The sequence below is a fragment of the Penicillium hordei genome, assembly GCF_028827395.1.
Source record: "Penicillium hordei strain IBT 12815 chromosome Unknown utg000004l_segment0_segment0, whole genome shotgun sequence".
Classification (NCBI taxonomy): domain Eukaryota; kingdom Fungi; phylum Ascomycota; class Eurotiomycetes; order Eurotiales; family Aspergillaceae; genus Penicillium; species Penicillium hordei.
Genome location: NW_026623145.1, coordinates 4426746 through 4442459, shown reverse-complemented (window position 1 = coordinate 4442459; position 15714 = coordinate 4426746). Strand labels below are relative to the sequence as shown.

The 15714-nt window shown below is 50.5% G+C and overlaps 7 protein-coding genes across 7 annotated transcripts; 4 read left to right on the top strand and 3 right to left on the bottom strand.

Moving 5' to 3' along the window:
• Positions 1-175: 175 nt before the first annotated feature.
• On the bottom strand, positions 176-1330 carry N7537_008845 (hydroxymethylglutaryl-CoA lyase; the record flags this gene model as incomplete). The annotated part of the gene is made up of 2 exons (XM_056899899.1): positions 176-1000; positions 1076-1330. 2 exons carry the CDS (start codon positions 1328-1330, stop codon positions 176-178), a joined length of 1080 nt encoding a protein of 359 aa, XP_056751975.1.
• A 272-nt stretch (positions 1331-1602) lies between these two features.
• On the top strand, positions 1603-2969 carry dph1 (2-(3-amino-3-carboxypropyl)histidine synthase; the record flags this gene model as incomplete). Its single annotated transcript, XM_056899898.1, has 2 exons — positions 1603-1765; positions 1825-2969. 2 exons carry the CDS (start codon positions 1603-1605, stop codon positions 2967-2969), a joined length of 1308 nt encoding a protein of 435 aa, XP_056751974.1.
• Positions 2970-3267: 298 nt separating this feature from the next.
• Positions 3268-5937, bottom strand: N7537_008843 (uncharacterized protein; the record flags this gene model as incomplete). The annotated part of the gene is made up of 2 exons (XM_056899897.1): positions 3268-5888; positions 5934-5937. 2 exons carry the CDS (start codon positions 5935-5937, stop codon positions 3268-3270), a joined length of 2625 nt encoding a protein of 874 aa, XP_056751973.1.
• An 822-nt stretch (positions 5938-6759) lies between these two features.
• On the top strand, positions 6760-7124 carry N7537_008842 (uncharacterized protein; the record flags this gene model as incomplete). The annotated part of the gene is given in 2 exon segments (XM_056899896.1): positions 6760-6953; positions 6971-7124. 2 exon segments carry the CDS (start codon positions 6760-6762, stop codon positions 7122-7124), a joined length of 348 nt encoding a protein of 115 aa, XP_056751972.1.
• A 46-nt stretch (positions 7125-7170) lies between these two features.
• On the top strand, positions 7171-7755 carry N7537_008841 (uncharacterized protein; the record flags this gene model as incomplete). The annotated part of the gene is made up of 4 exons (XM_056899895.1): positions 7171-7217; positions 7276-7365; positions 7465-7607; positions 7691-7755. 4 exons carry the CDS (start codon positions 7171-7173, stop codon positions 7753-7755), a joined length of 345 nt encoding a protein of 114 aa, XP_056751971.1.
• A 1947-nt stretch (positions 7756-9702) lies between these two features.
• On the top strand, positions 9703-13142 carry N7537_008840 (uncharacterized protein; the record flags this gene model as incomplete). Its single annotated transcript, XM_056899894.1, has 6 exons — positions 9703-9786; positions 9849-9866; positions 9937-9958; positions 10026-10182; positions 10250-10349; positions 10410-13142. The coding sequence occupies 6 exons, from the start codon at positions 9703-9705 to the stop codon at positions 13140-13142; spliced, it is 3114 nt and encodes a 1037-aa protein (XP_056751970.1).
• A 689-nt stretch (positions 13143-13831) lies between these two features.
• On the bottom strand, positions 13832-14841 carry N7537_008839 (F1F0 ATP synthase subunit 5; the record flags this gene model as incomplete). The annotated part of the gene is made up of 4 exons (XM_056899893.1): positions 13832-13945; positions 14007-14096; positions 14173-14487; positions 14680-14841. The coding sequence occupies 4 exons, from the start codon at positions 14839-14841 to the stop codon at positions 13832-13834; spliced, it is 681 nt and encodes a 226-aa protein (XP_056751969.1).
• Positions 14842-15714: the final 873 nt, after the last annotated feature.

Below are 15714 nucleotides of genomic sequence, written 5' to 3'. Positions count from 1 at the left end.
ACGGAGACGGAGAAGTGGGTGTGTGGTTCTGGTTGACCACATCTACAGTGTACACAACAAAACGGCCTAGACTGACAATGCAAAGCATATTTTCAAGTATTTTTGGCAAATATGTGAAACCAGTTGGGAACTAATAGACACTCCGATGACAAGCACGGGCTTTAGCGCGAATTTATCAAAGCGACGCTTTTTCTCCCGCCAGACGAGCCAGAGTCGCTTTTCCAACCCGGCTGTCATTAGCTCGGCCCAACTCCCCACTAATCCAACCTCCAATCTTGGACATCTCATCTAGGCTGATCCCGGTGTGCATCCCCAGGCTATGAATAGTATGCACAAGGTCCTCTGTCGCCACATTACCCGTCGCACCCTTGGAATATGGGCAGCCGCCAAGCCCACCCACGCTGCTGTCGAAAATACGGACACCATGCTCCAGGCCGACGATTGTGTTCACCAAGGCCTGTCCATAGGTATCATGGAAGTGCAACGCCAAGTCTGTATTAGCGATGCCAGCAGCCTTGAGCGCTTGCAGAAGCTCCATGGTCCGGGGGGCCGTGCCCATACCCGTTGTGTCGGCCACTGAGACCTCATCCGCTCCCATCTCCAGCAGCGTGGCGGTAATCTCAGCCACCTTGACGGGATTCACATCGGGGCCCTCGTAGGGGCATCCCAGGGCAACAGAGACATATCCGCGTACCCGGATATTCTTCGTCTTTGCTAATGACACAATCGGCTTGATGCGCTCGAGTGACTCGGCAATGGAGCAGTTGGTGTTCGCTTTTGAGAAAGCTTCGGTTGCTGCTGCGAACAGAGACACCTCTGTAGTGGTCGCTGTCTTGGATGTTTCTCCAGTCACATCTGCGGGAACTCCTGTGCCATCAAGTATCTTAACCAGGCTCTCCAGTCCTCTGATGTTGGGGACAAGATAGTTGTAGGCGATTGTAGATTGTGCTTGTGGCGGTTTTGTGAGAAGATGCTCGCAAATCTCAGCTGTGCTTGCCATCTATCATAATGTAACCAAATCGTCAGTCTTCCGCGAAATCGCCGCACTGCATGATGACGCTCGGCAAGATCATACCTGGGGTACCCATTTTGCGGGCACGAATGAGCCAGCTTCAATAGTGGTAACACCTGTTTTAGCCAGGCGTTCAATCAACTCAAGCTTTGTTTGCATTGAAATTGATTTCTTCTCGTTTTGGAGTCCATCCCGAGCGCCAACCTCCACAATACGGACATGGTCCGAGGTTAACCGCGACTCGGTCGCGAAGCGGCGTGTAGAATATGGAGACCGTAGAACTGAGAACAAACTCAATCGGGGGCGAGCTTTCATCATGATAAATTATGGGCCAGCTTGTACGATTAGAGTAACCAGAATCGTAGAGAGAATAACAGGTAAGAGGGAGAGCTTTGAGAATGGAACAGTAAGAGGCCGAGAATGCGGAGAGCGCTTTACCCCTTCCGGACTAGCTGATCACCCCACCTCCTGCTGAGTCAGTCGGCAGAAAAAAGAAGTGGGATGATATCGATTCCAATATTGGAAGATTATCAGGATCTAGTGAAAAGCCCAATTTTGGATATTTTTGACTCACATTACAGCTGGATATCATGGAGGCAAATCTGCCTACCCCCTCTACTGAGGATGGTTCACAAGCCGCTAGCCAAATGCGACAGCCAAAGAAGAGATTTGTCGGACGACGAACAGCAGATGCCCAAGCCCAGAAGGATACGACTAGTCAGAAAGATGTCGAGTCCACAGCGGTGCAAACAGGTAAATATTGTCAACTGGCGCAACTAAAATACTTATATACTAATTTTCACTTCCTCCAGCCGCTCCCAGACGCACTCCCCGCACCCTCAACCAAGTGCCGCCAGAGATTCTGAACGACCCTGAGATCCAAGAAGCAATGGAACTTCTCCCCAAAAACTACTCATTCGAGATCCCGAAGACAATCCACCGAGTCCGCACATCAGGAGCCAAACGAGTAGCCCTCCAATTCCCGGAGGGACTTCTAATCTTCTCGACAACCATCTCCGACATCCTAACCCAGTTCTGTCCTGGGATTGAAACCCTCATCATGGGCGACGTCACCTACGGCGCCTGCTGCATTGATGACTACACGGCGCGTGCTCTAGGCTGCGATTTGCTAGTACACTACGCGCACAGCTGCCTGATCCCAGTCGACGTAACCCAGATCAAAACGCTGTACATCTTCGTGGACATCAGCATCGACACAAGCCACCTCCTGGCGACATTAGAGCGCAACTTCAAGCCTGGCCAGTCGATCGCCACCGTCGGCACGATCCAATTCAACGCAACACTACACGGACTGAAACCCGTGCTTGAGCGCGCCGGCTTCCGCGTCATAATCCCACAAATCACACCTCTCTCTAAAGGCGAGATTCTCGGTTGCACATCGCCGCAGCTCTCTGAAACCGAAATCGACGCAATCCTCTACCTCGGCGACGGCCGCTTCCACCTCGAATCCGCCATGATCCACAACCCCTCCATCCCAGCCTACCGGTATGATCCATACTCGCGAACGCTGACACGCGAGAGCTACGAGCACGAGGAGATGCATACGATCCGTCGAGACGCGATCGCAACAGCCAAGACCGCGAAAAAGTGGGGGATTATCCTCGGTTCGCTTGGTCGACAGGGTAACCCGCACACTATGGCGATGATCGAGCGACACCTGCGCGAGCGCGGCATTCCAATTGTCAACTTGCTGCTCAGTGAGATCTTCCCTGGTAAGCTGGCGTCTATGGCGGATGTGGAGTGCTGGGTGCAGATTGCTTGTCCACGGTTGAGTATTGATTGGGGATATGCGTTCGCACGGCCACTGTTGACGCCGTATGAGGCGCTTGTTGCGCTGGGAGTGCGGGAGAACTGGGATACGGGGAATAAGGGTGTGTATCCGATGGATTTCTATGCGAAGGAGGGGCTTGGGCGGACGAGGCCAGAGCAGGCTTAAGAGGTCGACCGTTGGAAAATAGAAAAATATATATACCCCATTCCAGACTCTGGGCAGCAGGACTGGCTCTAGCTGAAAAGGTTATGACAATGATACACATGTTAATATGTTTCTGTTTAGATTATCACTATGTATAGTAGACTGGAGTAGAGAATTACACACGGAGAGCAGGAGTATTAATAATTGTCGGGCTATCGAAGGCACCGACGGAAGACATCATAGCATTTCATTTCCAAATCCAATAAACCGATCCTAATCAAATACAAAGTTCATAATACAAGATGGCGTTCGAAATAAATCACCCCTTCACATCATCAGTACTGTCAGTGTTGAAATCACTGGCACTTCCACGCCGAAGAGAGAGGACATTCTTATTAGCCAATTCATCAGCAGTGCGTTCAGCAGCCCGCCATCGAGTAACGGCCTGCTGAACGTCCTCAAACATCTCCAACGAGTCCTGGATGATACCGCCCTCGTCGGAATCGCCCAGTTGGGTACTCTCGCGCGAACCACGGTCACTAGACATGGGGAAGGCGGGCCCGAATCCTCGCTGAGGAATTGGGTTGAACATGATAGCGTTGGCGAACATGCGAATCAGCTCTTTCTCCAGTTGTGCAGAGTTCACAACTCCCTTGGGTGGTATGAAATCCTCATTCTTCTGCAACATTAGCACACCACTTTTTGATGGCGTGCCGCCAGGAACAGGAGACTCTCCATCCCCAGCTGGGGTGCTTGCTGATTCTCCTGCGGTTGCGACAGCTTTGCTTCCCTGGTGGATGGCAGATTTGATTGACTTGAGGTCAGATGGCCGATAGATGAGATCATGGTAACCGGGGGCGTCGCGCTCGCTAATTGGCTTGGCAAATATGGAGGCAAGCTTGTGCGTCGCTACGTCGTTCATGATCGGTGCCGCAGTCCGGTGGAAGTTACGTGTAGCCATGACATACTGGGTCGTGTCAAATCTGGGGATATCCGCAGGGTGGGCTTCTAGTTCCACTATTTCACTTGCGCCGCGTTTACGTTTTGTCCGCGGTTTGGGCGTCCCTTCGTCAGCGGTAGCAGTTACACCCTTTCGGCGGCCCGATGCTCGTGATTCACGTAGAGTGTCTTCCGATGGCGCAGCAGACCCATCGCGTGAGGCCATGGATCGTCCGCGACTCCGGGAAGAAGCCGAACTTACGGCACGCGTCCTCCGAATTGAAGATAGTTTCTCGGTCTTTACGACGGGGGCGGGTTTGGTATCAGGCTGGCCGCGTCGTGATTTCCTGTCTTCTGTAGATGGAGCTCGCTGGCCTAGATTGATCCTTGGGGGAGGTGACATTTCCAGCGCATCAACAGGTGATTGGTCTCGTTCACTGATGGGACTGACGTCCTCTGGCCGAGGCCGTGGCGGTGAGCTTGGAGAGCGCGAAACCCTCGGGCGAGGAGTTCTCTTCCACGGTGTGGAGGAGCCTTGCGTATCAATTGACAGGCGTGGATGGGAGGCGCGCGATTCAGAGAAAGAAGGGAATGTGGCACTCGGGGTTTGAGAAATACGCGGACGGCCGATTGGAACAGGTGTGTGAACTGCGGACGGAATGGCGCTAGGTGTTTGTGGAACATGAGGTTGGAGAGGAGTCTGGGCTTGTGACCCGGGCAAAGGCGGGTTGGTGGGAAGTGGTGGTACAGATCGCTTGGTAGTAGCCTGGGCCGCTTGAGGTGTAGCGGCACCTGGGGAGGCGATCGGGTATGGTGAGTGAGGAGAAGGATCCAGCTGCCACTGCTGGAAGCTCGGCTGAGCAGGGGTTCGCTGGGACGCCGGTGCCAACGGGCCAGCCTTACCCGTAGCAATGGGCGCAGGTGGGGCGGGATTGGCACGAGGTGCGATTTGCGACGGATGTGCCGGTGTTACTCGTGGCCCGGCTGGTGTGGTTGGAGGGGCCTTTTGGGTAGATGGAGCAAGTGTAGGTTGGATGGACGGTTTTGGTAGGGGATGGGTGGTGATCGGCTGCGGTTGAGGTGCATGCCCAGCTATGTCTTGCGGTTTGGGTGTCGGGGTTTGCACTTCGGGAAGTGGAGCTTGAGGTTGGGTCACAGGAGGGACGGGGTGTGTTTTAAGAGGCTCGTTTGTCGTAGGGGGCACATTCATTGCGATGTGCTGTGGTTCGGGCTTTGCCTTGTCTTGGGCGAGCGGGATGGCCGTCGGAACAAGTTGAGCTGTCTGATCTTGTACATGTGGGCGCAGCACCTCTTCCTCCATAACAGCATCCTTCTCTTCAATAGGCATCGGCTTTACCGGTGTCAATGCTGTAGCTGCGGCTTCAGCTGGTTTGTCGCCCTCCTGCTGCAGTCGTTCCAGCTCAGCCCTAATTTCTGTGTACTTTTTCTCATCGTCCCTAATTTCCCTAGTGACTAGATCTCTGTATTTGGCGTAAAGATGTGTCACTAGCTCTGGGACGAGCGTGGCATGGGTGAATCCGCCGGTTAATCCATCTGGTCGCGGACTGGAGATCTTGCGTTTCTTTGGATTAGGCGGACTAGAGGTATCTGCGGGTCGTCCATTGACCGAGAGCGCACCATCACGACTGAATCCATCCCGCATTAATGTCGTATAGAGATCTTCCAGCGCCTCCGGGGTCAGGCGATCGGCATCGAAATCGACATTCTCGCGCACGAGCTGGTTGTTGCGCAAAAGAGTTGAGATTGAGCCGAAGCTTGTTGGTCGGGAATCGGAAGTCGCTAGAGATTGGAAAAATAGCAGGGACTCAAACGAAGTGTATGCCGACAGAGGAGGCATCCCCCATTGCCCGTCCGGTCGGCCACTGGGGGGAAAGGCTTTGAGGATGGGGGCCACGGTGGTCGGTCGGCGATCAGGGTGGTGACGGAAAGTGTTCGGTGTCGCTGAACTGCGGGCTTCGCGGGCTTGGTTGGCTTGGTTGGCTAGTATTTAGGGATAGTGAACGCGACAGGCTAGAGACGCAATACGCATAGCCCTTCAATCTATCCGCGCGAAAAATTGAGCGGGAAAAAAATGAACGGCGGCCACAACGGGTTAGGTAAAAACGCGACGAATTTAGGGTTAGACAAAGCGAAGAGACGAAATACCCCTGTCGAATTGAAATGACGATGGAAATGGAAATGGAGATTGGAATTGAGGAGAGTTCACGATGCTACCGTACTGTATGGTATAGGTCATGTGACCAGTTGCCAGGGAGGAATCTGCCAGAATGCAAGTTATGCAACGTACGATGTACTTTGTCTATATTGGTCTATATCTATATATCTAAATATCTATAAATCTGAATATCTTTTTTTTATATCTGAAAGCATAGACATTTTCAACCTTATATGGCTTATATATTCCGGTAACATTGAGCCCATGTACTGTAGTGTACTTCGAATGAAAATCACCCCCTAATTGCGTTGAACCCCATGTCAGGGGCTATTTTGCCTTTTTTTTCTTATAAAAGAGAGTTCTTCAAGTTATTTCCTCATTCCTAAATTCCCGCTTATAAGGTGAGTCAAGTACAATAGATATGTATTATGTATGTTGTATGCACCATCAACCCCTATTTTTCTTCAAATATAACGCAAATAAATATAAAAAAAATACCTGTAATGGAAGTATAAAATAGTCAACCCCTGAAACAGGAACCCCCTATATGTACGGAGGACTCCATACTAATTCTGAAAATGCGACACATAATGGCGTAGAACCCCTGTAATACAGTTGTAACACTTACCTCTCTCCTTGCTGGTGGGGATATATGGGACCTCCCATTTCCGCGACTAGTAACATAGTCGGTGGGCTATGATCATCTCTCAATTTCGCACTTCTCCTCTTCTTCTCTTCCCCCCCTTTAGCTTCCTCTGGCAGGTCTCCAAAGTTCTTGCTTATCACTCTTCGATCTGTTCATCGCGACTAGTACTATTGATATCCGGTATTTCTTTCACCTCCCCACCAGATTGTGGCTTATCTTTCGAGAAGTATAAAGAACTGACACTGTTTTTCTCTCTTACAGCCTCAAAATCCTCGATTCAGTCTCATCTGTACTTGATTCTTGGCTGGTCCTGGTCTCGACAATACCTAAACCGCCTAATACCCTAATTCTGCGACTTGTTCTTGGCCCGCCTATCTCAAGGTCGCACACCCCTCTGTCGCCGTTCAACTATTAGGACCCGTTCCGTAATCACAGAAATCAAAGAGCTCAAATCACACAAGATGTCTGACCTGGATCGCGAGTGGAAGCCGAAGGCCCGGCCTCAGTCGTTCGTTTCCCTATACTGTCGCCGGATATTCGAATAGTGGCATTAACCGTGACCTCAGGACCATGGCGCAAGCCTTCTCGTCGGCCTTGGACAGCGCCTTTATGCTAGACTCTGACGTCGACAACCTTTCGCAAACCATCGACCAGAAGTGAGTAGCATTTAATAATTCCTTTAATATCGACATCGCACGCGAGCTCTCGATGTTATCATGATCCTCATATCCATGGCGCTAACCTCAACCCCAAAGGAAGCAGCAGATGTTGATCCAGAACCGCGAATTGGAAGAGCTGCAGAGGCGCATCCTCGAGGCCGAGAGACGCCTCCAGTCCCAGTCTACCGGGAGTGACAACACCTCGTCCCAACTCAGCCGGGGACAAGGCCAGTCAGCTGGTGAGCGCTCAATCTGATCTTTTTTGCGGGCCGATTGATATAGCTGGCCGGGTTTGCGCTGTAGCGGGATCTGACTGTAACAGCTTCCCAGGGAGGATCCTACAACGAGCAGCAGCCGGGACAGTCTGAGCAGCGGAGGAACAACTGAATTCCGAACCTGCAAATGTTAAGATCTGGAAGGTCAAAAGAAAAAAAAAGGGCCATCCAATCCTGGAGTCGGAACGTCGGAACTAGATTAAGGCTGGGACGAGCGCATCAGGGCGGAACTCTCTCTATGATCCGTGATATTGGACCCGCGCCGCGTCTGATAGACGCAATATGTTCCAGTCGGCGTGGTTATTTTATTGGGATGATTTTTTTAGTTTTATCTTTTTTTTCTAGCATCCTTTGAGAAACCCCCTATTGTATGGATCTGGCCGTGGAATTTCTATTCCCAACGCCGTCCCTCGTTTGCAGTGCTACGGCGCTGCGATTCACCTATGCTTTTTTTTTTTTTTTCTGCCTTTGTCCCTGAAATTGAGATTCTTTCAATCAGACTTACCAGACCCGGGATATCTGCATATTTATACCCTGGGGGGTAATGCGTACCTCTTTGCAGAGTAACTGAAGATATAGTTCCGGAAAGTGTCCTGCACCTTCAGGCCCTAGCCGCATGATAAGCAAGTGAGTTGCTAATGGGCTTACTATGGTGTCCAATCATAGGCCGACTATCAAAACTTGAATGCCCAACTATCCCCTCGATTCCGTCATTGTCCCTGTTTTCCTGGTCTAGGCGCAGAAACCAGAGGGCACGGGCTTCAGATACTGAGCTGTTAGCCCCTGGGGAGCTGCGGGGCATGAATTTGTGGCTTTCGTATGATTCCTTGCTTATTCTCTCAGTTGATAATGGTAGAGAACTAGTCCTTTCCGGGCGAAGGATGTCACAGGAGGGCATGAATATATCTCCACATACGGTCAAGTTCTTCGCTACTATTACGTCTCTTGATCTTTTGAAATCAATATCCGGGTGGTAAGTGTACATGGTATGGCTTGCTCGTTAAATAAGATTTTCATGAGGCTTTATTTTGGCTGGGTCCATTCTTTTAGATAACCGTTGTAGCCCGCTATAAATTTTTGGACTATGTCTTTGGACTAGAGGATCTAGGTAGGTTGCTGTGTCCGTTCCACCGTCGCCTCTTGATTCTTCTTCTTAAGACTCTGTCGCGCTAAAGACTGCATTGAGCTTTGGAAAAGTTTCCTGCCCGATGGATAATTTTATGCTTGTTGGAGATGGGTATGTCGAAGTATGGAAGGTGGAGCGAGGATATCTGCAGCATCCAACAATTTTATCAATAATAATAAGCCTATTACTTACTTCGAAAGCAAGGTTTCCTTTTTAACTTTCCTTCTAAACTTGTAATGCTAGGTTATTGTGAACTTGTAGGTCAAGCTAGATGTCTCAGCTCCAGCGCTACATACTATGTAATAGTGGGCACGATAAGAGAGTATTCTTTCCCGATACCAATTCTCCTAGAATACATATATGTAATCGGGCAGAAGCCGATCTTTGGGTACCGCCCACTCCGGATCATCGAAATGCAACAGAAGCTATATGATGATTCGAGCCAAAATGAGACGATTAAATGGGGGTTGTAGTCTTTTTCTTATTCCCCGCTTTATATAGGTTGAGATAGCTGGTACTATTTTTCTTTTCCTTACGTAGTCTCGATATATCATAAACGAATTTATAAAAGCAGAAAGAAGCAGATATATAGCTTACGTATATGGCTAGGGAATAATATAAAGTCAATTGATATTTCGCTATTTCGGGCAAAATCAAGGTCCATGACCTGTGCACCTTCCAGGCCCGAACCGAACACAGGCGTATCATCCAATCAGAGGTCCCCATTCCCCAATCCGACCCGATTATCCACCCGAATCTCTACCTGTGGACCCGTGGAACCGGTGATTCACGTCATTTCTCTCCAGGACCCCAAGGTTGGCACGGACTGCAGGGACATTCCCCTCTTAACTTCTTTTCCCTCCTCTCCATTCCTATATATCCTTTTTTTTTTTTTTTTTTTGGCATTGTCTTGGTTTCTTCTCAATCGTCAGTATGGTCTTAATCGATGGGAAAGAAGTCGTCACAGCGGAAGAGAAGCGCCTAAACGAAGACCGCGAGAGAACCAAGTATTGGAAGGTAAGATCTTTCTAACTTGTGAACTAGCTTTAAGAAGTTCTTGCTAAACTGACCAAAAACAGCGCTGGGGACCATATGTGGTAAGTCGAGGCCTTGGATAGCTCGGGAACATACATATTAGCAGTGCTAAAAGCTCTCGGATTGGTACAGGCGGAGAGGCAGTGGGCCACAGGTGAGAGCTTGCAAATCATACCCGAATTGAAAAGCAGCAGGCTAATGCTGGATTTGTCATGGTATAGTCAGAGAGGATTACAGTGCAGATGGCGACGCCTGGAGCTACTTCACCCACGATCACGCGAGATCGAGAACTTTCCGCTGGGGCGAAGATGGAATTGCAGGTGTATCTGATACACACGGTTTACAGAACATTGCCTTTGCGTTTTGGAATGGCGAAGAGTAAGTCAAGCCTCTGCTTAAATACTGTGGGTCTTGCCCTCCGCAGTGGAATCTGACTGGAGTACAGCGACTTCCTGAAGGAACGCCTGTTCGGTTTGTCGAACCCTCAGGGTAATCATGGTGAGAGTGTCAAGGAAGCACATTTCCATGTGGACAACACCCCAACGGTAAACTCAGTTATAACTCCAATCCAGTTCACCTCTAACAATGCTGACCCCGGAGTATAGCATTCTTACATGAAATTCCTCTACAAATACCCCCAGAGAAAGTTCCCATACCAAGATCTCATTGATGAAAACGCAAAGCGCTCACGTTTGGAGAAAGAGTATCAGATCCTTGATACTGGCATCTTCGACGATAACCGCTACTGGGATATCTTCATCGAGACTGCTAAGGAGGCCGACGACGAGGAAGAATTGCTCTTCCGTGTAATTGCCTACAACCGTGGCCCCGAACCTGCTCATCTGCACATCGTCCCTCATGTCTGGTTCCGAAACACATGGTCCTGGGGCGACGAGAAGAAACAGGAAAGACCATCTATCAAAAAGGAGGGACCGATGGTAGCCAAATCGGAACACAGCACAATCGGCGAACGATATGTCTCCTTTGCACCATCGCCTCCAGTTGGGTCTAGTGATGACGACATCCAGCCCCAGCTGATGTTCACTGGGAACGAGACTAATAACAAATTCCTATGGGGTACTGAGAACGACACACCCTATGTCAAAGACGCATTCCACCGCCATATTGTCGAAGAGGAGAAGGGTGCTATCAACCCAGACAATGAAGGCACCAAGTTCGCTGCGTGGTACGCCTTCAACAACGGCGAGGGAGTTCCTCCCGGCGAATGCGCCGTTGTCCGCTTTAGAGTGTCCCGCAAGAAGGAAGAAGTCCTGGACGAAGAAGTACTGGATGATGTGATTGAACAGCGCCGTGCCGAGGCAGATGATTTCTACTACCATCTCAACCCTCTCCCCATGAGTGACGATCTTCGCAACATCCAGCGTCAAGCCTTTTCCGGGATGATGTGGTGCAAGCAGTACTACAACTTCATCTGGGATCAATGGAGCAATGGTGACCCGGCTGAAATCCCCCCTCCGCCTGGCCGAAAGGGCATTCGTAATGAGCAGTGGCGTCATCTGTACATCGACGACATCTTATCGATGCCGGACTCTTGGGAGTACCCATTCTTCGCCGCGTGGGATACTGCATTTCACTGTATCCCACTGGCTATGATGGATCCCGATTTCGCAAAGAAGCAACTTGACCTTCTCACTCGTGAGTGGTACATGCACCCGAACGGTCAGCTGCCTGCATACGAGTGGAACTTCGGCGATGTGAACCCTCCTGTGCATGCATGGGCTGTGTTCCGCACGTTCAAGATTGAGCGTAAGATGTACGGACGACAAGACTTAGACTTCCTGGAACGTGTATTCCAAAAGCTGCTACTTAACTTCACCTGGTGGGTGAACCGTAAAGACTCTAGTGACAAGCATGTGTTTGAGGGCGGCTTTTTGGGACTCGATAACATCGGTCTGTTTAACCGATCGGAGCCATTGCCCACTGGAGGTGTGCTTGAGCAAGCTGACAGCACTGGTTGGATGGCCTTCTACTCTCTTACCATGCTCAACATAGCCCTGGAGCTGGCCAAGCACCGTCGCATATATGAAGACATTGCATCCAAGTTCTTCGAGCACTTCCTGCTCATCAGTGATGCAATGACCTACAGCTCGGGCGATGACACTGTGCAGTCACTCTGGAACGAAGAAGATAACTTCTACTACGATGCCATCTCCTACGGCGGACCATGGACCCAGCAGCTACCCATTAGGTCCCTCGTCGGTTTAATCCCGCTATATGCAGTTCTCACCCTAGAGCCCGAGCTTATCAACAAGTTCCCCTCGTTTAAGCGACGAGTGGAATGGTTCATCGAGAACAAGCCGGACATAGCCGAGCGTAACATCGCCAGCATGAAGCGCCGCGGCAAAGACGACCGACTCTTACTGGCCCTTGTCAGCAAAGACCGTCTCGTCAAGATCCTCGAGCGAATGCTCGACGAAACTGAGTTCCTATCCGAGCACGGCATCCGCTCCATGTCCAAGTTCCACCAAGACAACCCTTACTCCATGGATGTCAACGGCCAAACTTACAAAGTTAACTACGTCCCCGGTGACTCTGACTCCTCCCTTTTCGGCGGCAACAGCAACTGGCGCGGTCCCATCTGGCTCTGCGTCAACTTCCTCCTCGTCGAGTCCCTCCTCCGCTTCCACATGTTCTATGGCGACTCTCTGCAAGTTGAGTGTCCCAAGGGCTCAGGCGACTACATGCATCTCGGACACGTAGCGGAAGAACTGCAGCACCGCATGCAGCACCTCTTTGCCCGCAACGACGACGGCCGCCGCGCCGTCAACGCCGGCTCAGACCTGCTCGATTTCGACGAGCACTGGAAAGACAATCTCTGGTTCCACGAGTTCTTCGACGGCGACAGCGGTCGCGGACTGGGGACATCGCACCAGTGCGGATGGACAGGATTGATCGCCAAAATTATCCACGACACCGGTATCAATTGCCGCCTACCGCAGACGCCACGGTCGCCCTTTGCCGCTGCGTCGCACTACTTTGATGATATCTTCTCTCGTTCTGGACGACCGCATGGCTCGGACCGTCCGTCTGTCCGTCGCTCGTCGACTACACGTTCCATCGGTAACCGTAGTGACTTCTACTCTGGCGATGCTACGCCTGCTGCATCGACGATCTTGGATGAAGATGATGAGAGTCGTGGTCCTAGTCGTGCAGGCAGTCGTAGGGGAAGCACTGCGGCCCCTGACAACCAAGATCATGTTGATCACTATGTGGAGAGTCAGCTGCAGCGGGTGCGCAGCTCGGCTTCGATTGCTGCGTACGAGGATGAGTTTGAGACGAGGGCTGACAAGGACAATGAGCAGAATGGACAATCTTAGTCTAGCTGTACCTTCCGTCTTTTCTCTTTTCTCTTCTCACCTGGTCATTTCCCTATTTGGTTACTTCTGGACACGATAATAACGATCTCCTTGTCTGTGGTTACTGCCCTGTTTCTTTCCTATTTCCTTTTTTTACACGTGTTGCATCCCCTGCTATCGATCATTTCCAACCCATCATATAGTATTTTCGGATATAATTTTGATTTCTATTGCATTTGATAGTGAAGTAAACGTCAATAATATCATTAGCCTTGCAAACAGAAAGGACCTACCTGCCACCTGTGCCTAGGCATATCACATCTCCCACGCCCCTAAGAGAGTTAACATATAAAAAATAAAAAAGTCATCCCGCGGATTGACCGGCGATCAAAACAGCACGTCGGGTCCACGCGATACGGAAGGCAGGCAGACACCAAGGCAAGCAGGTTGAGGGATAAGAGATACACTACGAACTATCAACCTGCTAGACCAATGTGCCCACCGTACCTTGTAGGACCAAGGCAAAGAACAGATCTATAAGACATCAATTATAGATGAATTTGTGCAATTGACAAGTAGTGAGAACAAAACAAAATGAGAGCAGAAAAGGGAATCTTAGAACCCCCCTTTCCCCCTACGAACGCTACCGTTCATCCGGGACGATATGCTATAATCTAACCATCCCCTCAAACGCTGAGGCTAATTTACATTTACAAAGCATCGGAGAGAGCCTTGTTCATCTTGGCGATCTTGGAAGAAACGCTAAGGTCAACGGTGCGGTCGCCAATCTCAACGACGAGTCCACCAACGAGGTCGGGGTTGACCTGATCAACAGAGTTAGTAAACAGACACAAAAAGAAAAGTTTTCATCCATTAGAAACGCACCTTGGCAACAACCTTGAGCTTCTTGCCCTGGCTGAACTGAGACTTGGAAACAGCCTTCTCGAGACGGGAGAGGGTCTTGGCATCGAGCTCCTGCGGACGAAGTTTTAGCTTATACCCTTATTTTTTTCTTCTGCTGAGACCGAAAAACAGCTCAAGGGGTTCGTACCTGAGCACTGGTGATGTTGAGGTCGATCTCGCCGCGGTGAGCGCCCATCAGGGTAGCGAACTTCTCGCAGACACCCTCGAGGGAACCGAGACGGTTGTTCTCGGCGAGAGTCTCGAGGAAGTTCTTGAGGATACCGGCCTTGTCGGTACCGGCGATCTTGGCGAGCTCCTCAACGATGGACTGCTTGTCGGCGATGGTGAGCATAGGGGCGCCGAGGATAGTGACGAGCTTCTTGTCAGCCTTGAGGGTCTCGCCGAGGCTGGCGATAGCACGGGCAGTCTGGTCGAGAGCAGCGGACTTGGCAGAAGCGGTGTACTATTCGTAAGCATTGTTAGAGGCGGGATTCATTCCGGGATTTTGTTTGCGGGTGTTTGTGATTAGGATTTGAAGATTGCTTTTGAAGAGTGGAAACACAACTGTGGGAGGGGTCGGGGAAAGACGGGGGCTGTTTGTCGCGAAAAGTCCAATACACGGTCGCGAGAAGACCGGGGCAATGGAGGTGCATACCAGAGCAGAGGCGTAGGTGCCATCAACGCCGAACAGAGCGACGGGAGCGCGGGTCTCCTGGGCCGGGGTGGCATAGGACCTGATGCCGTTAACGGCAGCGGTGCGAGGAACGGAGAACTGGGTGGCACGCAGGCCAGCGCGGGCGAAGCGAGCGGACATCATTGTGCAATTGGCTGGAGGAGTGGCCTCGGGGAGGGGAGGAGGGACGCTGAGGGTTGAATGGGGAGGTGATATCGACGTTCGGAGTGCTTGCTTCAGTCAAGGATGCAAGGTTGAGACCTCCGGGCCGAATGTTCCCGTCGTCACGTGCGCACACAAGGACTGAGTCACGTGTATATAATTGCTTGGCGGCTTCGTCGTAGCTTCGACATCCTTGGGGTTTTTCGGATGTAAATAAGTTACAGAGCTTCTACAGGAGTACTGTATTATTGATTCTATAAATTTCCACAGGTGAAGGAACTAGACACTGAAATATTACATTTGCATTAGTCGAATCTGGCAAAATGTTTAGTGTTTCGAAAATAATACTATTGACATGCTCACGTAGTTTGTGCAATTGTGATGGGACTTGACTGGCTGGGATATAAAATAAACAGTCGATCTAAATCATGTTTGTCACTTTGGTGATCCGCTCAAGTTTCGGAGGTCAAGTACCCAGTTGTGAATAGGACTTCTGGGTAGCTTAGGGCATATATAAGCTGGTATTGGTGTTATCTAGTGGCCTAGCCTTGAGCCAGCCCACTAATAACGACCAGCATATCATTGATGATTGGTTTAACGTCTTGAGCTATAAACCATACCTTATGCTGATTTCAGGAGCATGGAAGTACAGCATATAGTCTAGACACCATAACCCGCAGAACAATTATAGAAACGTCCTCTTTACAAAACTAAATCAGAGTTGAAGAAATATCCATGGATTCATCGTTTCGGTCTTCGCGTCAGGTCAAGCCCCAAACGCCAGAAAGTCCAAGCTAAAATACTTCAATGCATGCACCGCACCCGAAACGCCGTGAAGATGTCTTTTCCGTCAAC